At 41.7% G+C, this 11,150-nt stretch overlaps 1 protein-coding gene across 8 annotated transcripts in view; it reads right to left on the bottom strand.

The window, feature by feature from the left end:
- Positions 1-892: 892 nt before the first annotated feature.
- Positions 893-11,150, bottom strand: part of trdn (triadin) — a 31,444-nt gene continuing 21,186 nt past the window's right edge. For 6 of the 8 annotated variants that reach the window (XM_084000270.1, XM_084000269.1, XM_084000273.1 and 3 more), the window contains 7 exons: positions 11,089-11,136; positions 10,900-11,001; positions 10,782-10,817; positions 9,497-9,541; positions 9,362-9,388; positions 5,220-5,264; positions 893-2,927 (listed from right to left, as the gene is read on the bottom strand). In XM_084000270.1, the coding sequence (XP_083856396.1) occupies positions 2,740-2,927; positions 5,220-5,264; positions 9,362-9,388; positions 9,497-9,541; positions 10,782-10,817; positions 10,900-11,001; positions 11,089-11,136 (491 nt within the window). In that variant the 3' untranslated portion in view covers positions 893-2,739. The remainder of the gene's footprint in view (positions 2,928-5,219; positions 5,265-9,361; positions 9,389-9,496; positions 9,542-10,781; positions 10,818-10,899; positions 11,002-11,088; positions 11,137-11,150) is intronic. The other 2 variants (XM_084000274.1, XM_084000275.1) reach the window with 2 other exon arrangements.

Raw genomic sequence — 11,150 nt, 5'->3', positions numbered from 1 at the left:
CCCTCTCTGTATCTTATATTTTTAGGGCATCCAGACAACAAAGAGCCACAACCAGGCTGCTGCTGCTGTATCTCCCTGCTGGAATATGATTCATTAAAAGACACACACAGACACACACAATCCCTCTATGACACACACACACACACACAATCCCTCTATGAACTAAAACTTTAATCACACTTTGAAGTGTGTTTTTTTTTAAAGGTCGCTCTAACAACCGCATGCGCTCAGCGTGTTGTTACTGTACATGGTTGTCAGATCTCATTTGGCCGTGGAACATGAAAGACTCTCCGCGCTCTCATCTCTCAGGCCTGCTGACCTCCACCCTGCAGGGCCGCCGCCGAGTCAAGGGCTCGGCCTCATTTCACGCTTAACTTATTAACTCAAGAGTTTAACGTCGGTTGAGCCTCGGGTTAAACATTCATACTTAAAAAAAACAACCTAAAGCCCGTGGTCTGACGTGTTCAGGATGATAAACGCAAACAGCACCGATCCTGATCCACGCTAGTGATGGTTGAAGACGCGTTCACTGACCACTCTTTAGCCAACACACTTTAAGACTCTCCGAGAACGACCCTGATAGGATGAAGATAGCACAGCCTGACTTTAAAGGGAGGAAGTGCCACATTATTGGTCAGGGGCATGGGAAATACTCTCCTCTCATTGGCCTGTTGGTGTCCCTTTTAAATCATATACATAAGTACAGTTTATCCACTGTTATAAATCAGTAACAATAGTAGAGTTTTACGCTACGATTTCAGGTAACGTAGGTGAAATGACCCAAAAACATAGACAAACACTTTGTTGTGTACGATCACATTACTGTGACTGGACTGTTCAAGCCCAGAGTGAAAAAAAACCTCATTTTTGGTTCTTGATCATCTTCAGTGTTCTTCAGTAAGACGACAATAGCAAACTGCTGGTAATGTTCAGCAACAGCTTTCGCAGCAGCAGCAACAACAACAAAGGCAGCCTTGTTGCCAAGCTACAAAACCAGAGCTACGAACGAAGAAACGAGTGAGGTAAATGGAAGAAAAAGAAAAAAGATGATGCATCAGGCTTGATAGATAGATAGATAGATGGATTAATAAATAAATAAAGAAGCTGATGATTAACATGACACACATGACATTATTCATCATCCACTGCAGCAAGACATCACAGCGTCTCATGAGTTGGTCACGTCAGAGTCGTCCTGTGCAGATTCCCTGTCTCTGACACACTGAGCACAAACAAACAACACTGTGAGAGTCAAAGAACACATTTATATGACACTTAATGTCTGTGAATTACACTTAATTGTTAATATTAAGATAAATATTTATTAAAAAATGTTACGCTGCGTTGGCTTCAGTGACTTTAACATCAGAGTCAGTGTCAGGCCGTTAACAGTGTTGATGTGACTGACATTAAATTAATCTTTCATCATATTTGAGAAGCTCACAGCCCATAAGTGAGAATCTGAAATGTATTAAAACATTCATTAAAATAATAAAAATGTGATTTTATATTTACATCCTGTAACAATGGCATCAAACATATAAATTTCAATCTCATTTGAATATTTAAGCCACATTTAAGCTTCACAAGTCCTTTGGATGTATGTATGTAAGTAAACCTGTATGTTTTTCCCCATTATTCATATTTATATTGGTCTAATTTTGGCCATTTCAGCTCTGGGATCATCTTCCACTAGAGTCAAGTCTGTGTTTTAAGTCCCTGTAAATTACAGTAAATAAGTCAGACGAGGCTGAACCGGAGACTCAGATCTCCTTCAGCGCTGCCTCATGTTATATTAGGTCTAAAAAGAAAACGTGTCTCGTCTCTCATCAGCATGCACCCACATGTTACTGAGGCTGATGGATGTTCACACTCATGATCAAAGACAGGGAGGCTGCTGGGATCAACTGTGGGAGCTCCTGGGATTTGACCCTGCAACACTCACGCATGCTAATCGGATGCAGATGTAAGCTAAGTAGCAAAAATAAATAAACACAGGCCGCGGAAAAAACTGGAAATGAAATGTCTCTTTTATAGAAATGATGATGTAATTTAAAGGCTCGAGTGCAAATATTTGGTTTGTTTAGTAAAAAAAAAAAATACTGCAACATGCTCATGCACCTTGAGTGATCATTTAATGACATTAAAAACAATATTACAAATTCTTTCTTTTGTGTAATTTCTTGGTAAACATCATTACAGTGCAACACATTGTCTAAACTGGAGCTTTTTATTTCTTTTATTGTTCCTAATCCAAAACATTTTCTAATAAAGTTACATTTGTGTGTGTGTGTTTGAGACTAAAAACTGACACCTCTCGCCCTAATTACCAACATATGCACTACTGTATGTACATTATATTGAGTTCAAATATTCACAGAAACACTTCCTTGTCTGGATAGTGGAGACATTAAATTAAATTAAATTAAACTATATCTAAAGCACTAAAGCAAAGCGTGTAAATGGCGACTATAGCGAAGCAAAACAGCTGAGGGTGAAATATCCACGGAAACCCCAGGAGCTCGACCACAAAGACAGAAAAATAAATACACAAATAAATTAAAGACAAAATAGTTGTGTCCACTTTTTCCCTCCGTCCGTCAGTCAGTCAGTCAGTTTGAGTTTGAGTTTGAGTTTCTCCTGAGAGATTCAGGAGGCCTCGGATTTCCAGACGTCTCCCCCTGCTGGTCTGGGGAGAGCGGTGCGGTCTGTCAGGTGAGAGGTGAGAGGTCGATCGTCCTACTGTCCTGGCGCCCGGGCGGCTCGCTGCTGCTGCTGCTGCTGCTGCTGCTGCTGCTGCTGCTGCTGCTCCAGCATCGACCGGAGAGCAGGGGACATCATGGTGGGGGACATGGCCGGGGTGAAAGGTCGTAAAGGGTACTGAGCGTTTTTCCCAGGGATGTAAATGCACTGGAAGTATCTCTGTCCTGTGGAGACGGAGGAATAAAAGAGGTTTATTATCCTGAAAACAAACTGAGCTCCAACGTCTAAATACATTGTTCTTCATGGGTCAGTGTTGAACCTTTAATAAACAAGACTGAAACAAAACTGAAATAGTACAATCTTAAAGTCCCCCTAAAGAGGCATTTTAAAATTTAGAAAAATGCTCTGCTATGACTTGATTGATTGCTTAAAATTGCTTTCCCACAAAAAAGTTGTTTAAAAAAGCTCCCAAAAATAGGTCTACTATTTCTCCCTCATTGAAAAATCCAGATTCTATGAATATTCATGAGTATGCAAATGCCCCATGACTCGTGCCCGCCCACTGTCACCGTGTTGTTAACGGCGGTGCGCGTTAACGGGGCAGGGGAAACTGAGGAGCGAAGTCAAAACACAAGGTTTGCACCGGAGTTCGAACCCTGGCAACTAATGATAACATAATTGAACATCTAGCTGTGCATGTAGATCATATCACAGTGAATAACAAATGAGATGCAAAACAAATTCAACGGGATTGGTTGCTAGTTTCGTGACGCATGAAAACTGACTCCAATTTGAAAAACTGAATCCAGTTTTTTCAGACTCTGGTTTTGAAACTGCATTTTCAAGTCTAAAATGCTCAGTTATGGCGTGGATTAGCAATTTTGCTCCTGAAATGCCTTGTAGCAGAGCTAAATTGACATGATGTTAATAAATTCAAAAAGGGCATTTTTGGTTTAGGGGGTCTTTAATAAACTTCACAACTCATCTGAAGAGAAAGATATCACCATGAGATGTTGGTCATAGATCCAGAAAGGTAAATATTAGGGCCGGGACTTTAACGCATTCATTACGATTAATTAACTACACAAAAATTAACGCGTTAAAAAAATTTACGCATTTTAATTTTTTTTTTTTTTTTCTCACGTGTGTCTACGTGCGGTGCGCCCGCACGCGAGAGAGGCGGCAGTTTGAGAGGCTGACTGGCAGAGATGAGAGCTGGTGAAACGCTAGCATTGTTATTTAAAACACCATCTCTGATCTCTGCCTGCACATAGATACACAGACACAGCCGCACGCTAAATGCGCTATAGCGCTAATTGCTCAGCTGCAGCGCTACATCTAAGACCTGTCACTGTCACAGGTGCAGCTCATCTCATTATGATAGGACTTCACCCTCAGAGCTGTCTGTCTTCAGACTGTCCTGACCTGTCCCTGAACATCACACAGGGACAACATGGAGCTGCCTGTGTGATTGGTTACTGAGTTTTATTAAAGCAGAAGTGAGTGATATATTTGTGTTAATATAAGTCTTAAATAGTTATATCTTCCGACAGCAATCACTTACATAGAGTGTTTGGACTGAAACACGGGTCTCTCAGTCCCTCTGCTCTGCTCTGAGCCGAGGAGAAAACATTTATCGTATCCTACAGTTTTTATCCAATGAGGAGAGAGAACGGCATGCAGGGCTGTGTGTGCAGCCAAGGAACGCCGTGAATGTGGTGACGTAGCGTCGAGGACTGTTATGGTGCGTTCAAGGAAACTCGTATTTTTCCGACCGTGAAGTGGTACCAGTTCGATCTGGTACGAGTTCACCGGTCGGAAGTTACGAGTGGCCGTTATAGTGACTTTCACCGGTAAAACAGGTCGGAAAAACACGAGTGGGTTGCCTGAAACGCTACAAAGTCGTAAGTTGTGACTTGAAGCTGTAATTTACGATTTCAAAAGCCTGCCTGGAACGCAGCATTAGCGAAAACGACCGGATCACTCACTTCTGCTTTAATGTTTACATCAGGCTGAGTTCAACAAATCAGTTTATGCTACTGTGCTTTAAGTAGCCTAGTTAAATACTACAGTAATCATCATAGTGTATTGGCAGGAAAGACCATTTAATCTGTATGTATCAAATATCGATTAATGAATTAATCGATCATTTGCATCCCTAGTCTGTTGGTCTTGGTTAAGTACCACCTTGAATGCTTAAGCTTATGTATTCAGTCATTCAATGGTATACTAAAATCCATGTGGAAAAAAAATGCTTCTCACTGTTCTCAGGTCAAATATTTATATGCGATTAAAATGCCATTAATTGCGATTAATTAATTACAAAGCCTCTGATTAATTCGATTAATTTTTTTAATCGAGTCCCAGCCCTAGTAAATATCAAACCTCTTTCTCTCTTTTCCCTTAAAAAACTTTATCTGATTCACCTCTCGACATTTAAGTACTTTCTATTTTGAATAAAGTTTGCACACAGTTTTAAAAACTTTGACAGTAGAAACAGTTTCAGTCACTTTTACCTGGTTTCTTCTTTTCGGTCGTGTTGTCGTCTTTTTGAGCCTCTTCTGCAAAAAAAAAATATATATGGATTTTAGTTTCATGTGATTGTGTGACAGTGTGTGTGTGTTTGGGATAAAGAGTGTGAGTCTCTACATGCATGTGAGGAGGAAAAGGAAGAAAGAGTCTGGAAAAGGAGAAAGAAGTTTCCATCTAACAAACACACACATACACAACAGCTTCGTCCTCTTTTCAAAGACATGTGATCAAGATCAATAACGTCTGTGTTCTTTACAGAAAGTGCAAAAAAATTCAAATGTCAGTTTGTTTTTTATCTACGATCCATAAAGGGAAGATTATTATTCTAAACTAGCTGTCGATTTCTCTGAAGACCGAGCTGCTGTCCTTCGTCTGATCTGTGGAGACTTGAGAACCAACTGGATTTTGTCTGGTGTCCATGAAGCAGTGAAAAGACGTTTTGTCCGTCTTTGTCCCTGTTCACCTGGTTTCAACGTCTCAAACAACCTGAATCAGTGCAGAAAAATACATAAAGCTTTGAATTGAAGTTTAGATCAGAGCAAATCAGAGTTTTATTTGCCCGGTGCAGTGGTTCCCAACCAGAGGACATGAAGGCGTCACAAGTGGGATGAGAAATAATTTACAAAACTTTAAACAAATATTAGTGGAAAAACAAAAAATCTAGATAATATTCATAAATATTTTGAACTTAAAGGGATAGTTCAACATTTTGGTAAAAAGGCCCATTGCCATAATCCTCATAGTCATAGCAGTAGGTTCGTTACCTTTAATTGTCGGTGCAAGCTATTTTTAGAACGGCGGAGCAGAGCCGCGAGCTGCTCAGAGCTACGCTACGGAGGCTCATGGGATTTCTTGGTTTCCTTCATCAAACTCATCAAATACACAATCCAACAACTCCAAAACGCTCTGGTGGACAAGTTGTGACCTGCACATTCACCACGCTATGAGATAATAACACAACGTTACCAGACAGAGTTGTTTTTTAGAGGTAAATGCAGAGACTGCTGCTGAAAAACATGAAACGTTCTGTTATTATCTCACAGCGTGTTGAATGTGCAGGTCACAACTTGTCCACCAGAGCGTTGTGGAGTTGTTGGATTGTGTATTTGATGAGTTTGATGAGGGAAAACCAAGAAATCCCATCAGCCTCCGTAGCGTAGCTCTGAGCAGCTCACGGCTCTGCTCCGCCGTTCTAAAAACAGCTTGCACCGACAATTAACGAACCTACTGCTATGACTATAGGGATTATGGCAATGGGCCAATTTGCCATAATGTTAAACTATCCCTTTAAATTATATTTATAAACGTTAACTATCAGTATTATTTGTGCAGCTTCCTCCATGTTTTTTTCTGAGGGTTATTGTTGGCCCAGATGTGGAGTTGGGAACCACTGCTCCGGCCGTTGGGAGCTGTGTGACAGTAGAGAAGAGAGGGAGTGAGTCGGGGAGGGGCGAGGGGGGGGGGGGGGTTCTCCTCCTCTGGATGACTCAATAAGAAGAGATCGCTAATTCCCTCTGTGATGGGTTTTACTTCACGGCTTTAATCAGTCAGATCAGTTTTATTGTTGCTCTATTCATCAAAGGCCGTAATCTCCTCCGATAACTCAGGCAGGGCGGCTCAAAAGAAAGACCTAATCTGGTCTCAATCAGCTCATCTCATTAAATTCTAATCACTAATATTTTCTAATGTCGTTATTAAGGAAGCGTCTCTCGGTGTTGAGTCGACCAGCGGAGGGAGCGGTGGTGGGAGGAGCCCAGTACCTCAGGCCTTACTGGAAGTTCTCTCTGCTCTCTCTACGGACAACAACAACAAGCATAAAGCGTCACTGTCGACAGGTGAAGCAGTTAATGGCATCTCTCTGAGTCTGTGGAGTCTGAGCCGTGTCGTCAGTCGTCCAGGAGGCTTCGTCACTAAAGTTCAGGGTGTTTGAAACCCGCTGATGTCACAGGACGACGCTGAGTGGAGGTCGAACCAGCAGGACCGAACCTGAATGATTTGCACTCTTACAATTTCGTTAAATTTCTTTTCAAATCAGATTTTTCTTCAAGTAAACGTCCCTGTCAGTGTTGAATTCTTCTAAAAGATAAATATTTTATGATCGACCACCTTCTGCTGCATGATTCTGTTGTTAGATTTCATCAGTTGATTGTTTGCCAATTGTAATCCATTGTTTATTTTAATTTATTGTTTGTAATTTGTCTTTTGTACTTGTAATAATTTATCTTTACGTGTTGCTGACCTCTTTACCAGGTCGCCCTTGCAAAAATGAGATCTCAATCTCAATGGGTCTTACTTGGTTAAAGGGGAAATACAAGTCTGGTCTCTCCTCCTCTGTGTCTCTAACCCTCCTCTCCTCCATGTGCTTCATTTGTTTCCAAAGAAGCCGGTGAGAAATCAATCCATGGAGCGGTGGATAACGTTATTTATCATCTACCATGTTACCATGTGTATATCTGTGTAGTCTTATCTGTCATCAACAAGAGATTACGGGTTACGGGTTAGCGCGCGTTGTGTGGCGGTGTTGCAATGGAGACGAGAGCTGGGACACCGGGTCGGAGGCTCTGATCTTACAAGGTTGGTTTCAGCTAAGAGACGCTAGGTGGAAGACAGAGAGCCTCCATTCTCCCTGGAACTAGTTACAAGTCATTGATTTAACCAGAACTACGACTCTGAAGCTGGTTCATTAAGGTAAAAAATGTAGCATAGTTCCTCTTTAAATTTACAACAGATATCTTTGAAGGATTTTTGCCTTTTTAACAGTCGTTAAGGAGAGAAAGGACCACAGCCTGAACTCTGGAGGACTGAACCTCAGTGATTTGTACTCTATTGATTTGTTGAATTTCTTTTTTTTCTTTTAGTAAATGTCCTTGTCAGGGTTGAATTCTTCCAATGGGTAAATATTTTCTGCTAAGAGATTGTGATTCCTTGGTCGGCCGTCCTTCTGCTGCATGATTCTGTTTAAAAACCTGCTGCAAATACTATTGTTATTATTGTTAGATTTCTCTCATCTCGTCCTCTACAACCCAACAGTTGGAGCAGATGTCCGTCCACCCTGCGTCTGGTTTCTGCCTCTTAAAAGGAAGTTTTTTCCTTCATCTTCTGTTTCCATGTTGCTGCTCTTGTTGGGATCTGCTGGGTTTCTGAAAATACTCTTATAAAGAGAAGGTCTATTTATAGATGTATAATTTCTGTTTTAAATCGGCGCTTTAGTAATAAAATTAACTTGACTCGACTAATTAAATTTACCCAGAATCCATGGCACCACAGTCTGGTTTTGTTCAGTGGAAGAATTTAGACTTCTGACGATCAGTCAACGTCTGTTTTTGTGAAACCAGATGCCACATGTTACGTTTATTAAAGCAGAAGTAAGCGATCCGGTCGTTTTGGCTAATGCTGCGTTCCAGGCAGGCTTTTGAAACCGTAAGTTACAGCTTCAAGTCACAACTTACGACTTTGTAGCGTTCCAGGCAACCCGTAACTCGTGTTTTTCCGACCTGTTGCACCTGTTTTACCTGTGAAAGTCACTATAACGGCCACTCGTAACTTCTGACCCGTGAACTCATACCAGATCGAACTGGTACGACTACACAGGTCGGAAAAACACGAGTTACGGGCTGCCCTGAACGCACCATAACATCTTGTCAGCCGATGGAGTTAGCAGCCCCCGCCCTCGTCATGGATCTATTGGTCCTCGTCCCTACGTCACCACATTCAGGCGCATCCCTTGGCTGCACACACAGCCCTGCATGCCGTTCTCTCTCCTCATTGGATAAAACTTGTAGGATACAAGAAAAGTTTTCTCCTCGGCTCAGAACAGAGCAGAGTGACTGACAGACCCGTGTTTCGGTCCAAACACACTATATAAGTGATTGCTGTCAGAAGATATAACTATTTAAGACTTATATTAACACAAAAATATTGCTTACTTCTGCTTTAAATGCTTCAGTCTCTAACTGTGTGTTGCTCTGACCAGGTGACCCTAACGTCCCTCAGGTTACAACAGACAAGGTGTCCTCAGACCTGACGAAGCCTCCTGGATGAACTCTGAGCTCACAGACGACGTGTTAATCATTATTTCAGCATCATCATCATTACAGCTGCAGATCAGTAACGTCCTCATACGTACTCGTCTGTGGAGGTTGTTTCTTTTTATCTACAATGTGAGAGGAGGCAAAAAAAAAGAAAAAAAAAGACATGAACTCATCAATGACACACGAACGCAGCAGCACAGATGATTCGCTTCCTGCTGGTGAATCCGTACCTCGAGCCTCTGTCACGGATTTCCTCTCAGCCTTGTCAGCTTTGCCTGGAACAGCAGAGACGGCCCCGTTACCGTCGACAACGACACATCCACCACACACACATCGCTCTGCATCACTGTGGTGAACTGTAGCTACATCTAATACGCTTGTGATATCGTTCCCCCCTCTCGGTGTAACACAGCCTGACGTGTCTCTAATTAGAACTTCATCATGCAGAAAACAGTCTGTTTAATCACATAATCTGCCCCGGTGTTTTTCAGGAGGTGTGAGTTCCTCCGAAGAGACGTCAGTAACACATCGGCTCGTCTGGGGACTGATCCCCTCTGGAGCCGGAGGAAGCCGAGCGAAACTTCTCCGTCAGACGTTTTAATGTCTCGAGTTTCAGATCGGAATATTTAGAAATCACTTATCACTGAATTTTTACTCTTTATTTATACAATTATAGAACCATGCTGCCTTTTAATTGACCTTGTGGAGTTATATTTTCATTCTAAATGAATGATTTTACTATGTTTCCTGTTTTTGAAAACAACCAAGACGATCAAGGAAGCAGCATCTTAGCCTAGCTTAGCTTAGCAACACACAAAATATTGCAGCCCATAACCACCTGTAACACCACAATTATTGTTACAGTGGTATTTTGTACCTTTTGTTCATCTAACTATAAATCAATGAAGTCTTCCTCCAGATGTTGAGCTACTTTAAAGGGGACATATTGTGAAAATATCACTTTTCGAAGGCTCTTTAACATATATTTGGGTGTTTGTCTTGCCTTTTGGCCTCCAAAATGTGAGAATTGACAAAAATATCTGTAATTTTCAGGCTCCCCAGGTTGAAATCCATGTGGTTTTATGAGCTGTTCCCTCAGTTGTCTTCCAATGATGTCATTAGTTTTCGAATTTGCATAACCCCACCCCTACCTGGGACCAGTAGAAGGGGCGGGGCAAGCAGTGGCTCATTTGCATTTAAAGGGACAGACACTGAAACCAACCGTTCTGAACAGGGCTGTTTTGGGATGAAAAGAGCTGTGATGTTTGATCTTTGAGGTATTTTGACCGAAACATGTTAGAGACATGTCTCCAAGACACCTGGGAACTATATTAATTTGTGGAAAAGGGGCATAATATGTCTCCTTTAAAGATAAGAGCAGTGTCTTGAGAAAATTAGGATTTAAACTCCACAACGTCTCATTTAGGTTGACGAAAATATGATCCCACATGAAAAGCAGCAACATTACACAGATTTAAAACAAACAATGAAACACAGACTGAAACATAAACTTACTTTTCTTGTCTGCCACAGATTTTGCTCTCGACTTGGCTGAAAAGAAGAAGAAAAAGAAAAGACAGAAACATTAAAACCTGTGTGAGATCCTGGATGCTGCAGGTGAACCGTTACTCACCTGGTTTCTCCTCTTTGGCCGAAGACGTCGCGTTCGTCCTCTTCACGGCCTCGAGTCTCGACTTCAGTCTGAGCGGCTGAGGACGTGGCTCTGGTTCTGGTTCTGGTTCACACACACATTCACTCATGGAATTAAAATTTGGGGATTTTACATGAAAAAACAGTTGAAATGTGAAGTCGATGGTCTCACCTTTCTTGGATGAAGGTGTTTTGGTTTTGCTCTTGGCAGCTGAAGCGTCTGAGAGGAGCAGA

Source organism: Trachurus trachurus, assembly GCF_905171665.1.
Source record: "Trachurus trachurus genome assembly, chromosome: 24".
Classification (NCBI taxonomy): Eukaryota; Metazoa; Chordata; class Actinopteri; order Carangiformes; family Carangidae; genus Trachurus; species Trachurus trachurus.
This window is presented reverse-complemented; position numbering and strand designations above follow the sequence as displayed.